General features: G+C 47.5%; 1 protein-coding gene across 1 annotated transcript in view; it reads right to left on the bottom strand.

Annotated features, from left to right (window-relative positions):
• SPTBN4 (spectrin beta, non-erythrocytic 4) overlaps positions 1-22,375 on the bottom strand; it is a 63,346-nt gene that overhangs the window by 4,239 nt on the left and 36,732 nt on the right. The window contains exons 21-34 of the mRNA XM_042440305.1: positions 17,890-18,153; positions 10,948-11,172; positions 10,003-10,092; positions 9,204-9,482; positions 8,211-8,341; positions 7,910-8,114; positions 6,682-7,059; positions 6,109-6,353; positions 4,682-4,820; positions 4,424-4,508; positions 3,791-3,987; positions 2,267-2,913; positions 998-1,088; positions 477-760 (exon numbers count right to left, since the gene is read on the bottom strand). Of these exons, the coding sequence (XP_042296239.1) occupies positions 477-760; positions 998-1,088; positions 2,267-2,913; positions 3,791-3,987; positions 4,424-4,508; positions 4,682-4,820; positions 6,109-6,353; positions 6,682-7,059; positions 7,910-8,114; positions 8,211-8,341; positions 9,204-9,482; positions 10,003-10,092; positions 10,948-11,172; positions 17,890-18,153 (3,260 nt within the window). The remainder of the gene's footprint in view (positions 1-476; positions 761-997; positions 1,089-2,266; positions 2,914-3,790; positions 3,988-4,423; positions 4,509-4,681; positions 4,821-6,108; positions 6,354-6,681; positions 7,060-7,909; positions 8,115-8,210; positions 8,342-9,203; positions 9,483-10,002; positions 10,093-10,947; positions 11,173-17,889; positions 18,154-22,375) is intronic.

A 22,375-nucleotide genomic window follows, 5' to 3' on the forward strand; every position in this document is an offset into this window, starting at 1 on the left:
CACCACCACCACCACCACCACCACCACCACCACCACCACCACCACCACCACCACCAAATTTAAAATATACACCCAAGAAGGATGAAAAGTCTTTGCAGAAGGAGAGAAGGAGGGTGTCATCCTGGCTTTCCTGAGAAGGAAGTTCAAGAGCCTAGGGGCAACCAACAAGGAGGTTTTATTTTGTGTCCCTACCAGTCATGTATGAGAAAGTGGCAGGACTGAAAAAAGGATCTCTCCTAAGGATCTCAGGGTCCATGCAGATTCACACAAGGAGATATAAAGCCAGTCAGATGCAGCCTTTATTGCTCTGGATTTCTGTCCTTGTCCAAGGCCGCAGAACAATTATTCCTCCCTGCACAAGCATGCTGTAGAAAACCTGGGTACACTGTGTCCAGGATGTTCCAACAAACCTTGCCTGGACCAAGGAATTGGTGTAAATAATACACACTGCTGCCTTGTTCTTGTTGTGTGCTTACCTGTTGGAGGCTTTCTTGTTTGGCCCCTCCAGCTCCAGCTTGCGAAGAAGGTACCCCTCTTGCTGGACAGTGTGTGTTGGAGGAGGTGGGGGTGGCGCACTGCTCTGGGCAGGGGCTGAGCGTGATCGGCGGCCCTCCCCTGGCGGTGCGTTGGGGTCCTTCGGCCGTGGCCTCCGTCGGGGCTTGGGTCTGTCACGAGCACGGGGCCGGTCTGGGCGAGGTGTCCTCTCCGGCAACATGTCGAGGCCATTGAGCAAGCGGGCTGGAGACTCCCGATCACGAGGCTGGCAGTGAGAGAGAGGAAGGGAGTAAGAAGCAGCCTACCAGGCCTCTCTGATGCCCTCTAGATATCAAGGAAGCCCCCCCAGCTTCCTGGAAAATGGTGAGAATGCCCCTATGTTCCTTCCTCCTAAAACACCTTAGAAGTTCCAGAGAAGAGAGCTCAGCCAAGTGCTCTGGTCCATGGGCATCATCATTGTCTGGATTGCAGAGAAGCAGCATGAAGACAGGGAACTACTCACCATGGATGATGGTGGTGGTGCTGCTGCTGGTGCCGGCACCGTCGACTCCTTCTCCTGGAGCTGCTCCACAATGTCCGCGAGGGTGGCCTTGCTGAAAGTCAGAAAGAGAAAGGGTGTCAGCAGAGAAGCCAGCTGCATGTAATTGCTACTTTCCCTATGCTATACTTTCCCAACCCCAAAACCGTGCTACTCCCTAAACACCTCAATTTTCCTCTGCCGTCCTACTCAAAATAGTGATAGGAGTCATGCAATGTCACTTCTGCCACCATTATGAGAGGGACTGCAGAGGAAAACCGAGGTATTTCAGTTTGCTGTGTTGGAGATGTCACCTGCAAGGAGGAGGTTGGGGAAACTGATCTTCAGCCTACCTCTGCTGGACTACAACTCCCAGAACTCCTAATCATTGGGTGTGCTGGATAAAGAGCTGCTGGGAGTAGGAGACCAATAACATCATGAGGGCCACACTACTTCCACTTCTTGAAAAGTTGCTTGGCCTGGTGTACAAGAGTCCTGGAGGTAGGAGGCTGCATTTCAGTGGGGAAAACAACCCAGAAAGAGACAGCTGCAGTGCTACTGGGGAAGACCTCTTAACCAGAGAAGGACCACCCAACAAAGCTGAGCTAGAGCAGTGGTAGACAATATGAAGTCTATAGGCTGCATGCAGCTCTTCAAACCCATTTTTGGTTTGCTTTTAGGAATCTCTTTCTTTCTTTCGAATATTTTCAAGCTGTGAATGGCTGAATCCATGGATGCAGAATCCACAGATATGAATGATGCTTTGTATTTGGGAGCACTGTTGGGACAATGGCCCCTGGGGGGCAAAGAAGAAAAAAATAGCACTTGGTCCCACTTAGTTGTCCACCTCTGGGCTACAGCCAGGCTGAAACTCAAAAACTAGGGGCCCTTTCACACTACACAATTGTAGCCTTATGATTCCACTTTAACTGCCATGGATAGCTTCATCCTATGGGATACTGGGATTTGCAATTCAGGGGCAGGTACATAGAATTCTCAGCATGAGAATTCTAGTGCCTCACCAAACTACAAACATCTTTCTACAGCTTGCAACCATAGCTGTTGTAGTGGAATCATAGTGCTGTAAGTGTGCAATGTGAAAGGCTCCCTGATAAGTTATTCTCCAATTTCCCAATTTGAGGGTTACAGCAGTTTCATTTAGGGGTCTCTACAGCCCTGATCAACTGCTTTCTCTCACTGACATGTTGTCGGGGACTCTTGCTCTGCGCAGCCAGTAACCCATAGTGAGCTCACCCGCCACCTTTGGGATCATTGCGTTGAGCCTCCTGTTCGCTGGACTCCTGCCGCTCCAGCCTCCGCTCATGCCTTTCACGCCTTGGTGTCTCCTGCTCACTGGACTCCTGTCGCTCCAGCCTCCGCTCTCGCCTCTCCCTTCGGCGCTCCGACTGCTCATGCCGGGGCCCGTCCTGCTCACTTGACTCCTGCCTCTCCAGCCGACGTTCATAGCGCTCCCGATGCCTCTCCACATGCGTCTCCACTCGACTCACCTTAGCCTCCACCTGCTCCATTAGAGCGCTGGTCGGAGCCTTGACCGCCTCCTCCACTGCGGCCTTGATCTCCCCTGCTTTCTCCTGGACTTTGGCCTCTGCCACGGCTACTAGCCCCTCATGCAGGCGGTCAATTTTGGGCTGCAGCCGCTCTGGCTTTAGCTCCTGGCGCACATATGCCACCTTGGCTTCCACCCGCTCCAGGGCCTCTGGCTTGACTCCATTGAGAAGTGGCTGGACCTCCATCCGACCTCGCAGAGCATCCTTCTCGTACAGTGGTTGGCGCAAGAGGGAGGAAGTCTTGCCACTGAGCTCGGCAGGGTCTGCAAAGATCTTTCGGCCCAAGAGGGGAGTAGGGGGTTGCTTGCTCTGCTCAGCTCTCAGCTTCTCAATCTGGGGGCAAAGGGGAGAGAAAAGTCATCTTCCTTTCCCCACCCTGCCTTAGCTATGGCTGTGTGTTGAATGGTTTAATCGTATCCTCAGAGAAACAAACCACAAGTCTAGTTTATCAACTGTTTTTGGAAAATACTACATTTGATATTAATGCAAGGCTCCTCCAAATGTATTGGGAGTATGTGGTATTTGTTTGTGTGTTTCTGCATGGCAGAGTTGAATTGAGTGGCTCTTGTGGTCTCTTTCAACTCTATGATTCTATGATGTGGAGTTTGAAAACCATCATGGTGTAATGGTTTGAGTGTTGGGCTAGCATTCCAGGAGACAAGGGCTCAAATCCCTGCTTGGCCATGGAATCCCATTGAGGAGGCCTTGGGGAGGTCATAGTCTCTCCATCTCAGAGGAAGCAAACCCACCCTGAATAAATCTTGCCAAGAAAAGCCTGTGATAGGTATGCCACAGAATTTAACTGTTGGACACCATGGTTGGAAACTGCATACTGTCACTGTAGCTAAATTATTTGTATTCCAAATTTGGAAAGATAAACATTAACCATCTGTTGGCAAATAGCTGGAAGATCGTAACACACGATGCCAACTTCGCTGAAATGTGCTTTGGGAACTACAGTCAGCTTTTATAAATGTATACACCTAGCGCACATCCAGATGCACTATGCACTTCTCCCTTTTTAGCATCGCCTTTTTGCCTTCTTTCTTCTGCTTTGTAATTACACTTTCAAAAAATTCCAACACAGACAGATCTTGTCTATAAGCAAGATCCCTCCCTCTGCCCAAGGTCCTAGTTTGCATCACATAAATGCCATAGCTGCCCTTCCACTCCACCACTTTCCCCAAGTGCTTTTTGAAAAAGCTTGTACCGTAGTGAGACGCCTCAGGGAGCTGAAGCGCTCCTCCCAAGCCGCAGCTGCTTTGCGGAAGGCCTCATGGCGCCGGATGAGCTGCTCCACCTCATCCACACTGTTCCCCAGCTCCCGGCTCTTCAGTAGTGGCTCCTGGGCCGTGAGCCAGGCGTCAGCCACAACAGCCTCCTGGGCAAATTGGTGGACTTCCAGCACTGTTGGGATAAAAGTGACGCTATGCCATAAGCCTAACCACTGAAGGACAGCCTGAGCTGCTCTCTCTCCAGCCCATCCTGTGCTAGCATGGTCAGTATTGAATTGAACCAGGGGTCAGTTTGGCCACAGAGATGGCCTATAGAGTGCAGGAGCAAAGGGCTACTTTTGGCTAAATCCCAGGGGTTTGGGCCCTGAGTCTAGCCTTTTTTTCTGTCTCTGGGATATGCCGAGATGCTTACATTCTGATTACTGAGGAATATAATACATGGGGAGAAGGGCCCTTTGCATTCAACATCCATGGTTCCCAGATACTGCCCTTCTTTTCTCACTGCTAGGGTGGGATTCAAGAACCCAGGGCTGCCACCCTCATGCCCCTTCTAGAATAAGAGCCTGGTTAAAGGCAGATAGAGATTGGGGGGAGAAAACAAGGCTCACTTTGCTGCAGCCACTCCCAGTGCCGGTCCCATTTGTCCACCATCTCCTTCTTCTTCGTCATCAGTTTTTCCAGGTGTAGTTTGATCTGCAGCAGAAAGAAAAGACGTTGTGGCTGAACTGGGCAGGCAAGGGAGGGGAATAGAATCCCTGTCCCTCAACCACTCAGCATCAGCAGAGGATGTGCATTGCAAGAGCACAAGACTCCCTGCTTTCTTGCCTCTGGTTTTGAACCCAGGGCCTCAAGGGTTGGGTACTTACTTCCTCAGAGGCAGGGCTCTTGTTCAGCACCAGCGTCTTGCCCAGGTCCACACAGGCGGCAATGTTTTTGTTGCGGGTCTCAATCTCACTCTTAAGGCCCTGGTGGTAGTTCATCAAGACTTCCACTGAAGACACATCCCTGCAGAGACATCAAGAGATGAGTGAATGGAGGCCGAGGGTCCAAGACATGTGCAGCTAGCTTAAGCCTGAGGGATGCTGTGGGATCTTCAGGGAGGCAGACAAAGAGAGTGGTGGGGCAGAAGCAGCATTAACTTCCCTTCAATATAGAGAAGATGAATGCCCATTGGACTGCAACTCCCAGCATTTCTTGTGTTTGGCTATGTTGGCCAGGACCGATGGAAAATCGCAATCCCACAACCTCTGGAGTCCTGCACATTACCTACTTCCACTCTAAAGGAAAACTGACCATAAAAGTATGCAGCTTTTCTTATCAGAGAGGTGGGCTTTTGACAAGTGTTGTAGACCCACAAATAGCTCTGCCAGTTGCTGCCAAGAAAAGATAAAGAAGGCTCCACCATGGATCCATCCCATTGCATATCAGCCCAATGCATTTCCCTTACACAGATACACTATTTCTGTGGCTGGTCCTGTATCGTGTCCTCTGACAATACCTGTTTGTAAACTCAGGCTGAGGGAGAGAAAAAAGGCATTGAAAATGGAGAGGGGCTTTAACAGCTACCTGAAACCCTCTCATCTGGAGAGGCTGAGGGCTGGACCTGAAACCCTCTGCTGAAACAGATGCTCTGCAACCAATCTGTGGCTTATGGATAATTGCCCAGGAGATCTGTCCCTTTTGCCACCAGGAGTCTGACAGTGTGAATTGTCAGGTGAAATCTGATCAGTGGAGAGGCAGAGTGCTATCCTGTCATCCTAGCCCTGGATGGCAAGCTGCCCAACACTGCTAGATTTCAGCACAAACCAAGGTCAGGTGCAAGGCATGGCAGCTCAGGGGGGACATGAGCCTCTTTAAGAAAGGTTTTTGGGGATGAGTTTTCCCTAAATGATCTGGAATAGTTGGACCGCCAAGGCTTCTATGTAGTGAGCCCCGTCAGGAATTATCAATCAGAAATGTAATAAGGAACTAAGAAATATTAAAGCAGGAATAATAAAAGCTGGCTGCAGTTTATTCTATGCACACTTGCTTGGGAGTAAACTGCACAAAATATGTGGAGGGCATTTTTATGAACACATTCTCCTTGTAAGTGTCTTCATATTTAAAGATATTTTGATAACAGTGGATTGGCAAAGTAACTTGCCCTCCTCTGCAAGTACTTGCAAGTAGAAAAATTAATAACCACCTGCCTCATGTTGAGGCCTCCCTCCGCCTAAAAAACAGTTCTGGGATCCCTGGTTGTTGGGCTGCATGATGCAAATCTGTGTTCTCTTCCCCAGTTCCTCCACCGTACCTGGGCTTCTCGCTGGCACCAATCTGGCAGATGATGGTGTCCATCCAGGAAATGAGGTCCCGGACCATGCTGGTGAAGCGCATCTTGTCAGTGGTGGTGGTGATCTGCAGCCGGCAATCTTCGCATGAGCCCAGCAGCTCTTTCCAGGAGCGCATCACTTCCTGCTCCTTGGTGGCAATGGCCTCAGCGTTCTCACCTGCATACACTGTCCGCAGCTGGGCTGCCACCTCCTGAAGCTGCCGCACCTGCCAGAGACCCCACAGAGGGCAGAGACTTACCACACCTGCCCCAGGTGAAACAGTTTACAACTGTAACCCAATTGCCCCCATCAAGTTGGGTACACATTTTAGTGACCTTGGAAAGATGCTATGCTGAGCTAACCCTGAACCCCTAGCTGGGATTGAACACACAACCTTTTGGTTTGTGAGTGAATGGCTGCAGTACCGGCATTTAAGAAAGGCAGAATATAAACAGAATGAAAGAAAATAAATGAAGTGTGCCTCAGGATGGGGCTAGGAAGATGAACTCTTTTTGAAGCATCCTTTCTCTGGGGCTAGACCTGCCTCCCCTCACCTGAGTCACCAGGATCTGGACATCATGTTCAAAGGAGTTCAGCATCCTCTGCAAGGTGCCAGCTGAGGTCTTGGACTCCCGGGCTGTGACCTCCGGCAGACGCTGCTTCTTTTCCTCGATCTGGGAGAGCACATCCTTGCAGTCATTGAAGAACTTGTGCAATTCATGGGAGGCCGCCAGCATCTGTGACCGCGTCTCCATCAGCTCCAGCAGGTCAGCCCAGGCCTCATTCACGCCATCTTTCCACTCGGCTATGGTGGCGGCATCCGCATGCCCGTAGTCAATGAGTTCATCCACCATCTGGTTGACAGCCGAGATCCTCTCATTGCCAATGCTGCCTGTCTCACTGGCAAACTCAGTGAACTTCTCCTGCAGCAGCTGGAGAAAGTGGGAGGGAGGGAATATGCCACAGGGAAGTATGTCAGAAATTAGGATAGGCTAACACAGACAGTAGACCCCAGGGGGGAACACTGGCAGGTAGGGGCACTAACTTTGCTGCAATCCCAGCTACTTTCTCTGTAATGGAAGCGCTAAGCTTAATGCCAGAGGTGCTCATTTGAGAGGAAATTGAGTTCTCCACATGTCCGCCTTCTTAATTCTTAATTCCTTAATTAATTCCTAATTGCTGTGCTCACTCCAGGGCTGTGCTAACACACTCTTTCTGCCCAGCAGCTTGTGAAATCATAAGAGTACAGCACCTCAGGACATGTGAAGAACATCCCTTTCTCACCCCACGCCAGTAAGATTTAGCCAAAGCGACCCTCAGCCACAGGGTGATACTTCTAGTGACCTTTCTCTTTACAAATGTGGTAGGCACCAAAGGGCCCTGGCCCAACCATGACAGTGCTGACAATCTGTGGTTAATAATCCCATAAGTGTCAAAAACTGTTAAAAACAGAAACTGGCATGGGTTGGAACCTCTGTAACATACAGGAGCTTCTTTAATCGATCTGTTTGGACAGATATATACATGCCTGTGCTCTACACTCAGGCCTTTGGTCTACCCTTCCCCAAGGCTTATGGACGCATTACCTCCAAAGGCACATTGGAGCCCTCCAGGATAGCTGGAGTAGGGAGGTTTCTGTGCTATGAGATACCTACTGCACCAGTCAATTTTTTTTTACACAACTGTTTTTTGTCTCATCTTAGCTTTTAAATCTGTTTTGATGTGATGGCTCAATGCACCTTGCTCTTTTCCCTGGTTGGTCCTCACTTGCCCCCTGCTCACCGTCACATGTTCGTAGTCCTGCCCCAGCTCTGGTGAGCCTGCCACCACCTCCTTCTCTGCAATCCAGTGCTCTAGCTCATCCACTTCCCGGTTGAGCTGGTAGAGCCAGTACTGCTGCTCCAACTTGGCCTTGCGCTCCTCCACCAAGTCCTTCAGGGAGACATAGAGCCGGTCGACTTGGGATTGCCGCCTGCTGATCTGTTCGCTGACAGGGACAGAGTCCAATTGTTAGTGGAAGGCAGCCTCATGGCAGCAGGGATATGGGGAGAGGAAACGGGGGAAAGCTAAGCAACTCTCCTACCTGTCAGGGTGGCCCAACTCCAGCAATGCACGGCATTGTCGTGACAACTGGGCAATGGTCTCTGCATAATTCTCAACAGTCTGTTCTGTCATCAGGTGCTTCTTCAGCAGCTGTAGGGTGCTCTGTTCATCCTGGAAGGGGCAGGCATAGGGATCAACAGGATATTAAGTAGGAAAAGAGTTCAGTAAGGGATGGAAGACAGAGTGGGCCCAACTTGCATCCACAAACTGCTCTGTCACATGTACCAGCTTTTGTAGGTAAGCTCAGAGATGCCTTCCCCTCTACCTTTCCATCCTAGCCTGCTCTATTCTAACCTAGTTGTCTCCCAACAGGACCGAACAGGTGACTAAGGTGAGTAAAAAGAGAGACCTATCTCTGGAATTTCAGGGGATGGTGAGTATTTCTGAGAGGCAGATTATATGCAGAAATTTCCAGATTCAGTCATTGGAAGCACCCTCTTCCATGTTAAAAAAAAATGTTGGCAGGTAATGCCAGAGTTCAGAATGAAGTTAGTGATTTATGCTACAATAACAAGGTTATCCTACTGTACTTTTTCTGATATTTCACAAGCAGGTACCTGGTATGATGTGAAATATTTTCCCCAGGCTGTGGAATGGCTGATGGAGAGTCCCCAGGCACATCTTTGCCCCCTTGGACTCAAATGGACACTGACTGGTTAGAGGAGCGTTAGTTCCCAAAGACCATCACCTGGTTGGCACTCATCACCCTCCAAGACTTCCTAGATCTCTTGTAAAAGTACACTTACTGAATTTTACACTCTGCCAGCATCAAGCAAGGTTTTAGCTTTGCTTGAGATTTGGGAGGAAAACCAGTGCTAATCACTGTAGACAGGGCTTTGGTCAGTCAGACCAAATTTCTTACTCAGTGCTGGCACAGAGTGCTTCATGAACACAAAGAAAGGGATGCCCCCACATATGACCCACTACTAAAATTTCCAAACACACATGCCTCCAGGTTTGGGCAGTCACTCACCTTGCCCTTCTCCTCATTCATCATGAAGAGCTCCTGTTCGCTCAGCCAGGATTCAACCTCAGCTACGTCAAAGTAGTACTGCTCCACCTGATACGTTGCATCCAGGAGTTGCTGCCGCCGCTCTGTCTCTTCCTGGAGGGCCGTCCACAACTCTGAGAGCTTCTCCAGCAGGAGACGAACTGAATCAACCTCGGGGCTTTTGATGGTGGCAATGCTGGCAGCACGCTCCAAAACGTCATCTACCCGAGGCTTATGCACCTGGATCTCTCGACGCAAGTTCTGGGGTGGGGAGGCAGAAAAGAAGAGCCATCACACAGATAGTCAAATGATTGTTTCCAGGGCAATACACACACACACACACACACACACACACACCACACCCCCTTTCCATCCCTCCCCTAATTCATAAGACAAAATAGAAATATCCCTCTGTTCAAACTTACACATCTGCAATTTCCATTCTATTTCTTTACATCTTATTCATCTAATCATTAATCCAAAATTTAATTTGGCCATTTCATGGTTTAAATTCACCTTGACTTTGACACATAAAAGTAACACATAATATTTTATCTGCAAACGGGACAGCCCTAGGAAAAAAAGAAGGTACAGCTAAAAGGATGGCGACAGAGCATATGCACAGTACCTCTCCTTTTGCAACATGGTGACTCCAATGATAAACTCTCACGCCACATCTGGGTTTTGTTTCTCCAGCCCCTTGAGCCTTCCCAGAGTAGCCCTGGCTTAGAACAAAGCAGTACTCTTTGCAAAGGATGTTTGCTATGTTCCACCAACATACCTGGTTCTTTTTGATGAACTGTTGGACTGTTTGTAGGTTGCTCCCATGGTCCTTCAGCATGGCTAGTGGCAGACGGTCCTGCACCCAGAGCTGGATGGGAGAGAGAATGGAAGGGGGAATGAGGGGGAAACCACCCTAAAGTCTCATGATAGTAATTTCCCTACCCCATCATACCCATCTGCATGGGCAACAGCTCTGCAGAGATATAAAATCATAGAGCTGGAAAAGATGCCAATGATCACTCAGACCTATTCCCCAGCAGTGCAGATATATAGCCATATAGGTACCACAACTTGTTGCACTAGAAAGGCACCTTTTTAGGACTAAAGCCTGCTGCCCCATGATCACTGCCAACTAATATGGCAGATTCTTCCCCTAGTTGTTTTATATCAAAGAAAGGAAAGATGAACAGGTAGGCACAGCTCTATCATGCCCAGGCCCAAGGCTTTCTTTCCACCTTGGAGTTGGCCTTGGAGGGAGAGATCATCATTGGGACCATTATCATTATCATTGGGACCATGGTCTTTCCTGCTTGATCTTGGACTGGGGGGGAAGGAACATGCAGACTGAAACCATTGCATTGTCCACTGTGGTCTATTCAAAGCAGGGTGTTTCCCCTTTTTTGCTCTATACAGCTGTAGCTCACACTTGAGGAAGAGACCTTTCTGACCTCAAAGCTTGGTTCAACCTTTTAAACATTAGTTGATCTTAACATAGGGGCCATCCCAAACCTTTGTTATTATTATTTGTGGGATAATGTGACTCCTAAGACTGTCTTCATTTGTCATTTTTTCTCAGTCTGGTTTCCAAAACTATCTGCCACAAGTCCTATGGGCTATATCAAGACAGTAGTCTATTTGTCTCCTCTGGCTACAGACATGTACCTTCCTGCCACTTGCCCAACACACTTCTTTCCACCCCTCTGAGGTCCCTCCTAACACTTACAATCTCATCTTCCAGGTCATGGCTAACTTGGTGCACCTCCTTGGAGGCCAACAGGATTCTCCGGCGCTCCTTGAGGGGCTCGATGAGGCGGACGATGCGTGTCCCAACTGTGTTCTGCCTCTCATCTACCATCTCCTTGCTGGCAGCTTCCAGGGGAAGAACAGCCACCTGGGCCTGCAGGTCCCCCACTTCTTTGTACCACTCTTCCACTTGTGACTCCATACTCTGTAAGGCAGCAAGAATGAGGAGGAATAGGAGGAGGAGAAGTGTTAGATAGTGGAGAAAGAACTGCCCAGCTCCAGTAATCCTGGCAGAGTGGTGTGACTGACTGGCATGCCAGCCTCTGCCAAGCAGGAATCCTGGGCAGAGAGAGTTTTGATTCAGGTGCTCCTTTACACTCAGAACCCAGCCACATGGTTAGAAATATTCATCTGCAAATATTTCTTCATCCTAGACAGTTCCGACAAAGAATTACCACCATAAACATCAGACACTACGTAGGACAGCCCACCTGTTTTCCCTTTGCCATTATTCTGCCAGTTGGGAAGAAATTGGCATGGATGGCATTTTGGTCATCTTTGTGAGGTTTTGTAATAATTGAGGTGAGTGAGCAAAGTGTTTGGGGGGGAGTGAGCAAAGAGCGAGTGCATGTGTTTTTAATGCAATGTCATTTGCGGGAGGACAACTCAATGAAAAAGAGAGGCATCTTTGGTTTGCCCTTGCCCCACCCTTTAGGCTCTCCCTGAGGCCTTCTTGCTGTGAGCAAAACATGTGTAGAAGAATATTTGGAGGATGGGCATGCGCAGCAGTGGAACTGTTATGGATGGAGCACAGCTTTGACCTGGCCTCTCCTTCCAGAGCCATTTCTTTGGAGACCAGGCAGGAGGCTGCAGTGGTGGGATGAGAGGGGCAGAAGCAATAACCCAAAACAGCTGCTGGTATCTATAGGACAGGTACCAAAAGGGGTATAAGGTATTCTAGTTCCAAAGAACAAGCAGTCCTTCAATGGTTCCCATTGGGGTGCTTGAAGTTCTACATGGGGTTCTCCTTCCCTTAGCACATGAACCATGCCCTGCTATGAAAGGACCACAGAAACCATGGAAACCTTCCAGATGAAAAGCAGAGACACACCATCCTAAGAGATGGATTATGGAACACACAAGTAATTCCCAGCAGATGCACCTGAGACAGAGAGTCAGGAAGCAGAAATTGCAAACACGGAGCCCCTTTCCAGGGGCTAGCTTCCCTCCATGCCATGCTTCCCACCCGATCCCACATCTGTTCTCTTCTTACCCTTACCTTCCTTTTGCTCAGTCTTTAATGTCTAGGAGATGGAGTGGAACTGAACATGGTTATGCATCCCTTCCAACATTTCACAGATGAAAACTGGGACACATGTAGTCAAGCAACATCAGAGTGTGGTCAAGATTGCAAAAGAGTTATTAATGAGAAAAAATGAACCAGGAAAGGCTGCAGCAGCTTGCTTTTGCCTGAGTCTAAAAGAAAGGGCGAGATCCTGTGCTTTCTTGTCCTCACCCAACCCACACTGAGTTTGCACTTTGAACTCTATTTTCAGCAATTGAAGTAAGCCAGGAAAAGGGGGGAATAGGTGGAGGAGAGCGAAACTGGAGCATTTTAAAAGTAGCCGAAAAAGTGGGACTGTCCCTGTCAAACTGTGACGGTTGGGGAGTATTGTTATGGCCTTTTTTTTGATCAGGGAGCTTTGCTTCTTTCATGTAAGCACTGCATATATGATTATATATAGATTACATAGCAATTTATCTGGTATCTTGTTTCCCTTTTGGCAAAAACACAAGTGTGCAAAAGTGGAAAGAAGGCAACAGAAAAGCAGAGCTGCAGACAAGAAGGCAATGGGATCCCATCCCTCCAGCCAAGAGCTGGGCCTGGAACGCATCCTTTTGCCTGGCTGTCTCCTTTTGATACGTCTTCCCTTTCAAAAGCTCTCCTCTAGCATGTCTTTCAATTTTGCACACAACCAGAGTCTTAGAATAATCTATAGACATGGTTACATCCCAGCTTCTTTAACCTGGAGCCCTCTCACAGTACACAGTTTTAGCTCTGTGATTCCACTTTAATTGCCATGATTCCATCCTGTGGAATCCTGGGATTTGCAGTTTAGAGAGGGGTACATAAAAATCCCAGCCAGAGAGCTCTACTGTCTCACCAAACTGCAAACCCCGAATGTTGCCAAGGCAGTTAAAGTGGAGTCATGGCACCATAATCGTGTAGTGTGAAGGGGCTCCCTGGTGTCATCCCTTTGGGCCATAGGAAATATACTGTGGAGAAGCTGTGTGGGGACAGGGCAGGTTTAAGCTGGAGCATCTTGGATCACCTCTTCCCTTTCCTTGCTGCTCTCCTCCCCAGCAGCAATATCTTTTGTGCAGTTCTGCATTTGTTAAATAAAACTCATGTGGTGGAAGTGCTTAAGGAGGAGCTGAACCCTGCATATTGGCAGAATAACAGCCTTGTTCATGAATGCAGCAGCCGTTTGTGGCTTCCAGCTGCTTGTTCATGGCCATGCCATGCCCAGGAGTTTGCACAGCCCCTTCCCAAACCGTCTGAGCTCTCTCAGACCTCTTTTCTTCCCCTTCCCTGGCTCATCTGCAAAGCTTGTTTGGAACAGGGGCTCCGTGCCACAAAAGAGGCAAATAGGCAGCAGAAATTACTTGGCAGCTGACAAGTGTTCACGGGAGATGTAAAGACCATTGACAAAAGAAACTAGATGGATAAAAATAACACGGGGAAGGGAAATGTCAAAGGGGAGGGCACCCCACCTCCAATTCTACTTGAGGAAAGAAAGAATCAGACAGAGAAAAAAGGAAAGAAAAAGCAGAATGCAACACAGATGGATTAAAAGAAAAGGGCTACTGTACCGCCATGCAGCGTGATGAGACAAACCGCACTAGGATGTGATGAGCAAAGGCGAGCTCTGAACTGCCTCGGGCTGCTGAGGATGGAAAACGAAGAGGTTGGTGTGAGAAGCCAGACAGCCAGCTGGGGTACTTTCATCCCCAGAGGACCACAGCTGCCACCCCTGCCAAGAAGAGGCATGTGGCTGCAGGATGGCAGGGGCAAAATTAGGAAGAGCAAGCAATGTCCACCCATCTTCCATCACCAGGTACATGGGGTAGCAGCACCCTATGCTCTCTCTGTACCCTGCTAAAGCCCAAACCAGAGGTGGCCTGGGAACCCCACAGCATCCTTCTGGAGGTACAGCCACTGCATGCCTCCTTACTTCTTTCCTTCCTTCCTTTCAAACTACTGCTTTATATCATAAGTCGGCAACCATTTTTTTTTGGAGAAGGAGGGCACATGTGGCCCATAGAGCATGCTTTTCCCACCCCTGTTTTAGATCCTGACAGTTATGGCATCACTGAGCTTCAATTGATGGTAAATCCCACAGTCCCTTCTGAACTCATGCCCTGATTCAAGGATGCTTAACTAAATGGGGGACTCCTTCTTCCCTCTTACCTCCAAATATCTTTGCAGTTTACATGGCCAGCCCCAGTAATATGTAGAATGAGGCGGCTGCCTCAGGCAGTTGAATGGGAAGCCAGGAAGAGACCACAAATTGTGATTTCTTGAATGCATTGCCATATGTCTTCAACCACTGCCATATATTTTACATATTTAAACATATTTTTACATATTTAAACAAGGTACCATATCCTGTCCGATCTTGGAAGCTAAGCAGGATCTGACTTGGTTAATACTTGGATGGGAAACCACCAATGAATAAAAGGTGCTCTAGGATATATTTCAGAGGAAAGAAATGGCAAAACCAACTTAATTTTTCCTTGCCTAAGAACACTCTTTGAAATTCATGGGGTCACCAGAAGTCAACTTGACCCTCAGGGGCCAAGGTAATTTGGCCAGCCTTCAGTCCCACAAATGGTAGGATGGTGGTAGACCCATTTGCCATTCTGCCTCATGCAGGGCCAAGCCTGTTTGGAAAGCAGTAACACAGAAGTGCGGTGAATAGTCTACACACACATCCTGGCTTTTAAATATAACCTGGCATGCAGGAAATCCAAGATAAAACCCAATTGTGAATCCCAGCTAGAGCAGGCCCACTGAGTTTTGTTGAATGGGTCTACTCTAAGTGGGATTGACAGTTGGATTTAAGCCCTGTATAGCAAGTCATGTGGAAAAGCCCAAGTTCTAGAGTATCTTTGCTAGGCTCCTCAAGTGCCTCTTTGCTCCTTCCCACTCAAGAGAAGCAGTTTTTTGGCAAACAATTCTAAGCTAAAATAATTAATGGATTTGTTTTAACAAAGGAAGAGGGACCAGTTGTCCTGCAATTCAGAAATGGCCTTTCTAGAAGAACCAATGGATCGACTTGGAAGAATGCTGACAAAAACCTCCTGCGTATGGAGTCAGGTCCTGTGAAACACATATCCCACAATTCAGAGAAAACACTGAAAAGCAAAACAAGATACCATCATGTTCCTCCCAGCCTCTCGTGAAGATAACTTGGAATGAGAAGAATGGGGACTGCTGGAAGGATCAGCCAACCAGGGACAGTGGGTAGGATCTGATGCTCCTTGTTGAAAGCATAACAAAAGCATGGCCTGCTTTCCTTGGTGCATTCACTGGCCATCTAGCACACACTCATGCTCTTAAAGGGGCTAGTAGTCTTTTAGCCATAAAACAGGCTGAGATCTACGCTTTGACCACTGCAAGAAACTCTCCTTCCACAGACCTCCCTGCTGCTGGAGATATTATCTCCTTGGACAATGGGATGCTACATGCTCCCATCTTGCCATTCGCAAGTCTTACTATGGTTATGCTCTCCAATGAGAGGTTGCACAGAGGCCAACTAATCATCCAACTCTCCCATTTCAAATGCTCTTCCCTCCAAAGCCTTTTTGTCACTCTTGCCAGTCAACCTGTGTCACTTCCATCTGGAGGTTGTAGCTCTTTGAACTGAACATTCTTCAAAGACATCCCTTGCCTAGTAAAATATAGCATCTCCAGGAGAAGCAGGGCTTTATACTCCTCTCCTGCCTAGCATGCTATTTTATCCTTTAGCAAGTTTGAATACCATCAACTATGCTACTTTCCTGCATCATCAAAAGTCTAAGGTGGCACTCAGGAATAGAGTGGGGAATGATGTTGTGTCCTTCTAATAGGGACATTCTCAGATTACACTGTGAGGAGATGCCAGCTTAATGCCTTGGCCATTGGCCACTGGTTCATGGCAGGCCTTAGGATTCTATTCTGACACCACTACTAGCCCAGCATATTGCTTAACACCTGCAAGAAAACAATGGGAAAACCATCTAAGTGTGGTGCCACTAATATGTAAGCAACACACACCTCCCAGCCCCTGTTCCAGCACAATTCAGGGTGGCTATTGAGTGTCTAGTGGAAGAGGTAATGGGCTAGATGTGGGGAAACCATCTGAAGCTTAATCCTGACAAGTAAAACTGCCACCCCAGGAGCAGGACTTTAACCTGTGTTGGACTAGAGAAAAGAATTGTGTGCTCATTTAAAAATTCAGAAGTATTTCAGGATCATGTGCAGATGACAACAGTGATCAGGTGTGCTTTTGCCCCGAGGATGATAGCGTGCCAACTATGCACATCCCTAGACTCCGCAGATCTGGCCACGGTAACACCTGGAGCCTTACATATCTTTTAGACTACTCTGACACAATCTATGGGGGGGTTGTCTTTGATGAATGCTCAGAAAACTCAGTAGATCCAGAACACAGCAACATCTATCTCTCAGGAGCATGTAAGCCTCTCTCCATTCCCACTGTGAAGCAGCTACGTTTGCTTCTAGTTTGTATGTCTGTGCTTAGATGCTGCCTGCCACAAAAAGTTCTCAGCAGGATCATGCATAAAACAATCTATTTCCAGGCATATTTCAAAGTGTTTGTGATTGCCTTTAAAGCCCTTTCTGGCTTGGGACCATGATATCTGAAGTATCACCTTCATCTGTATAAACCTGTCTGCATACTATGGTCACCAGTGAAAGCCTTTTTAAGAGTCCCTTCTGTGTTGTATGTAATGGTTTATTCATATCTTGCCTTTCTCCCAAAGCTGGGACTCAAGATAACGTACCTGTACATGATAACAAGAAAGTGTGATTCTAAGAAATATGAAATAAAAATAGTATTAAACATAAATTTTTTGTCACTTTTTAAATCTATATGCGGTTTTATTTTTATTTCTTGTTCTCTGGTAAGCCACCTTATCTTGCTTATCTTGTAAGGCAGGTTTAGGGGAATGGTGAGGTGTACATGGATTGAGACAATGCAGTGCAATACAGAAGGGAGCCTTAAACAAGCCTTCTGGGTCAGGACCCCTTCTTGCTTGGACAAAGGACAGAAGCCTCATAGGTAGGCTGGTCACCTGTGGAGCTGGAAAGACCCAGCAGGGTGAGATGTGTTCATTGCCACCCATGATCTTATGTTCTGTGCTGTGGCTCTGCTAATAGCAAGCAAGAGGTTCCACATTTCCCCACACCATGCGTTACTGGAATAGAGGAAAGAGAGGAGTGTGGAGTGGACACTCTCTTCTCCAATGGGGCCAATGAATTCCAGTGGGAGTCTTTTTCCCTTTTAGTGGGCTGCTGTCCATCAGAGGTATGCTTGGCTGCTCTGTGTGCCTACTTTCACACCCACACTCCACACCACACTTCCTCACCTACCCACTACCAAAGTAAGGAATCACTAGCAGAGAGCATCCTTGTGATTTTTGGCTGTGCAAGGTAACAACCACATACCATCCAGGATATTCCTTCCCAAAGCTAGGAGTCCTACATCTTTGATGCTCACTACTGTCTCCCCCCCTTGGAGTCTTGTATCCCCAGTTATGACATGACACTTTTCCTCCCTTCTGCAAGCATGAACACATCAATGCACTCACAGAATCCTCCCCCCACAGCTCTCTCCTATTTCTCAGTGGGACCCACCTGGAGCTTCTTGAGGCTGCTGTTGACAGTGGCCAAGTCTGGCCCGGCATCCACCGTCTGCAGCTGGCTCTCCATGCAGAGCAGCCGCTTGTCCAGGTCTGTGTAGCTCTGCACTAGCTGGTCAGCCTTGGTGGCTTCCAGAAGCTGGCGTGCTTTGGCTTGCGTAGTGGACTCCAGCTCTGCCCAGCACTGTCGGATCTCACCCAGCTTCTTCTGGACCGTTTCTGCAAGCTCCGGCTTCTCTTCAATCAATTGCTGACCCTCCTATAGACCAAAAGGGAAAGAATGTTGCTCACATGCCACCCTGCCTCCAAACCAAACCCCTTTGCAAAAGGAGCCTTGGAGCAGGGAGAGAGAGGCAAGAAGTTGACCAACTCATTCAGTTGTAGATCATGCTAGCTTTTTTATTAGATGCCTTCAAGTCAACTCTGACTTGACTTTAACATAGGGTTAGCTCAACAAGATTTATTCAGAGGAGAACTGCCATTGCCTTCCTCTAAAGCTGAGAGAGTTTGACCTGGCCATGGTCACTCATTGGGTTTCCATGGCTGAGCAAAGATCTGAACCCTGGCCTCTCAGAGTCCTGGTCCTGGATATTTTAGTCACTGTACGACACGACCTAGAAAACGTATTATGCATATTTGATTTTCACAAAGCACTTACATGCTTAGAAGATTTACATTACATTGTAGTCATTCATGGAAGTTAAGGCTAGTCAGGTTGCCTGTATATCACTGCTTTTATCAGAGGCAGTATATATGTTTCTGTTTCAGTTGCTAGGGAATTTTAAGTGGAAGGTGCAGTTGCATTCATGTCCTCCTGATGGACTTCCCATTAAGGAACCACAGGCCCTTTCAAATTACACAGTTATAGCACTAATTGTGCTTTAACTGCCATGGCAACGTTCTATGGAAAGGTGGAATTTGCAGTTTAGGGCGGTTAAATCGCATTCTCAGCCAGAGAGCTCTAATGCTTCAATGAACTACAAACCCCAGAATTCCACAGGATGCCGTCATGGTAGTTAAAGTGGAATCACGGTACTATCATTGTTCAGCATGAAAGGGTTCCTGGTCGGCAACCATAGGAACAGAACGCTGCACTAATGAGATCTAATTTGCTCTGTTTCAGCTTCAGGCATTTTTTAATTTGAAGAGTCTGTTATTTTACTGCATGACAACACGGCACCTTTTGTAGTGAACTGTCTTTTTCTCAGCCAGTCTCTGAGATGCTACCGGATGGCTTTATATCTTCTTATGACAACACAAAGTTAAGCAACTTGTCCCTTTCCCCAATGTTTGGAACTACACTTCCCATAAGGACCAGCCAGTATGGCCAAAGGTTGAGGATGATGGCAGCTGTACTCCCAAACATCTGATCACCCAATTGTCTAATCCAGGAAAGAACAAACATAAACCAATGAATGAAAAATAGCATTGCACAGCTACTATTAAAATAGACCCCCAGAAACCAAACTCATTCACATCAGCCAATGTGACTTCACTCTGTGTGTGGATAGGAATGCACTGGGATCAAGGAGGCCATATTTCCCAGGACCCCATTGCTGCACCTGATCTGTTTCTGCCCCATTGAGAATAAGCCCCTTGGCCCAGCTCATGTCCCATTCCTCACAGATGTCACCCCTTGCTCTCAAAAACAGGCCTCAGCCTTTAACTGGGAAAAACCTGTGCCATCGCACCCCTTGCCAGCCATCTGTGCATGGCATTTCCCCCCAAGGGAAGTTATGTGTCCAAATGGACACCCTATCCTAACTTTTGGCCACCTTGCAGAGGCAAATACAATCGTAAACCAAGAACACCAGTCCAGCTCAGAAGGCACACACTGATTCATGATAGAAACAATATCTGTAAACGTATTGGAAATTCTCTATTTACTCCCTGTCGTTAAAAAAAAGCATCACTTTTGCCTTAATCCAAATATCAGGATTGTATGCAGCAGAGAAGCTACTGCTTCTGAATCATCTGAATGAGAAAATGAACACCTAGTAACAATGTTTTTTAAAAATGCCTTACATCGGCATTTCTCTCCAGACTGTGACCCTTTCCATTTAAGGAAGGAAATAGGACAGCCTCAGGCTTCACATATTTCTATCAGACCTGAGGGTTTTCAAAGATTCAGAACAGATCTAAATGATCTTCCCAAAAAATATTCAGACAACTGGAGGACTTTCTCTTTGCAAAATGCCTGTTCAAAAGCAAGGCCTTCCTCCATGCCTCATCCCCTGGCAGTTACTGTCCCTTCCCCTTCTTGTTCTTACATTCTCTCCATCCATTGCTTTTGCACAGGGTCTCCTACCATTTGGAGCATAGACCTCTGGAGAGGCCTCCTCCATGCCGCCATCTGCGAGGCTGCCAGGCTGCTGCTGGGAGAGATCACAGGGTGGCACAGTGCCAACCAAAATACACAGCAGGCCCCAAATGTTGCAGGAGGCTGTCCTCATGCCAGTATCCCTCCTGCCTGACAACTTCATGCTGGCAGAACTTGCTTGTTTACATATAGATGAACGTGTGCATCGCCATTTCCACAAATATCCTCACAGCAAGTCATAGCACAGTCATGTTTGCTTTTGGGCAAGGCCAGCATGGTGTAGTGGTTTGAGCATTGGACTACGATTCTGGTTCAAATCCCCACTCTCTCAGCCTCAGAGGGAGGCAAATGCAACCCCCCTAAATAAATCTTGCCAAGAAAACTGCGTGATATGGTCATCTTAGAGTCACTAAGACTAGATTTCATGACTTGAAGACGTGAATAACAACAATAACACCCTAAAGGCACCAGATCCCATCTGATCTTGGATGGTAAGCAGGGTTAGCCCTGGTTCATACTTGGATAAGAGACCTTCCATAAATACCTGGTGCTCTGGGCTATATTTCAGAGGAAGGAACTAGCAAGCCAACTCTGAGTATCCCTTCCCTAAGAAAACCTACTGAATTTCAAGAGATTGCCATAAGTCAATAGGTAGCTTGAATGCGCATACACACACAAGGCAACAGTTGTATTTTTTCTTTTTAAACACAAGGTCCATAAAGCTGAGATACTAGGAGTATTGGGAGGTCTTTTGAAACAAACAAACAAACAAGTCTTTACCATAAAGAATTAAAAAACAGGGAGCTGCCAGCAAATGAGCATCTCTCCAGCAAAAAATATTACACAAGAAACATAACACCACCAAGGATGCTCTGTTCTGCAGCTCCATGAATCTTGCCTCAATATATGGGGCTCTTGTTGTTTGGGCAAGACACCAAGGAGAAACACACTCTTTTCCAGATTCGTGTCTCCTGGGTCAAGAAAGGCAGTTTGATGAAGGCTTTCATAAACAGAAGATGCTACTGTCTTTTGGGGCACTTAACCCGTCCTTTCACACTAGAGAATCATGGTGTTTTTATTCCCTTTTAACTGCCGCGGTTCCATCCTATGGAATCCTGGCATTTCCGGTTGGATGTGGCAATGCAGCTCTCTGGCTGAGAAGTCTCAATCTCACTCTCTAAACTACAAACTCTAGCATTCCATAGGATGGAATCATGGCTTTGGAAGTGGAATAACAGCACTCAAATCCTATAGTGTGAATGGGCTCCTGCCCTCTGTCTGTGGGTCTCTCGCCTGGTGGATGGTGTTTTTTAACCAGCCCAACTTTTTGGGATCTTTTGACCCTGAAGATGCTGCCAGGGAGTGACACACTGGGATTTTCAAAGCACTTGTTCTGCCCTGGATGTGCCCCCCTCCCAACACATACAGAGCATGCAATCTGATCCATTTCTCAGCAGAGTCACACGAAGGCTCCATAGCTCCTGATAAAATCTGGTTGAGGGAAAGGGGAGCAGGAATCAATCATGAATAGCCTCTATGACCCCAAGCCATGTGGAGGGTTTACTATAGTAGTCCTCTCTCCATGCCATATGGTGACATAGGGAGGAAATGGCTCCCATACAAAGAACATCTGCTTAGGTTGAAATCTGAGCTGAGGTTCATCTCTAGGACTCATATAGGGCGCCAAGGCTCTCGCCCACACACCCAGATCTAGAAAGCCATGTGACATAAGCCTTCTTATTCTTACAATGAGGATTAACCCATGTTTGGACAATTCCCCATCAGACAGTATGTAGGGAAGCCACATGCTTGAAGGTTCATCCATGGCAAAAATCCACCCAGCCATCTGTCCTTGCATATAGAAAAACTAGTATGTCGGTGATTTGTCATCAGTGCCATTTTGGTCCCAACACACTGCAAAAATAATCAATTTCGAGACCACTTTAACCGCTCTGGCTCAATGCTAGGGAATTCTGGGAATTGTAGTTCTGTGAGACATTTAGCTTTGTCAGAAAGCTCTGGTGCCACAATAAATTACAATTCCCCAAATTTCCTAGCACTGAGCCAGGACTGTTAAAGCAGTCTCAAACTGGATTATTTCTGCAGAGTGTTTTGGACCTTTATAGGGGGAAATTTAAGCATGTGAAGCCCCATCTGCCAT

Source organism: Sceloporus undulatus, chromosome 9 (assembly GCF_019175285.1).
Source record: "Sceloporus undulatus isolate JIND9_A2432 ecotype Alabama chromosome 9, SceUnd_v1.1, whole genome shotgun sequence".
Lineage (NCBI taxonomy): Eukaryota > Metazoa > Chordata > Lepidosauria > Squamata > Phrynosomatidae > Sceloporus > Sceloporus undulatus.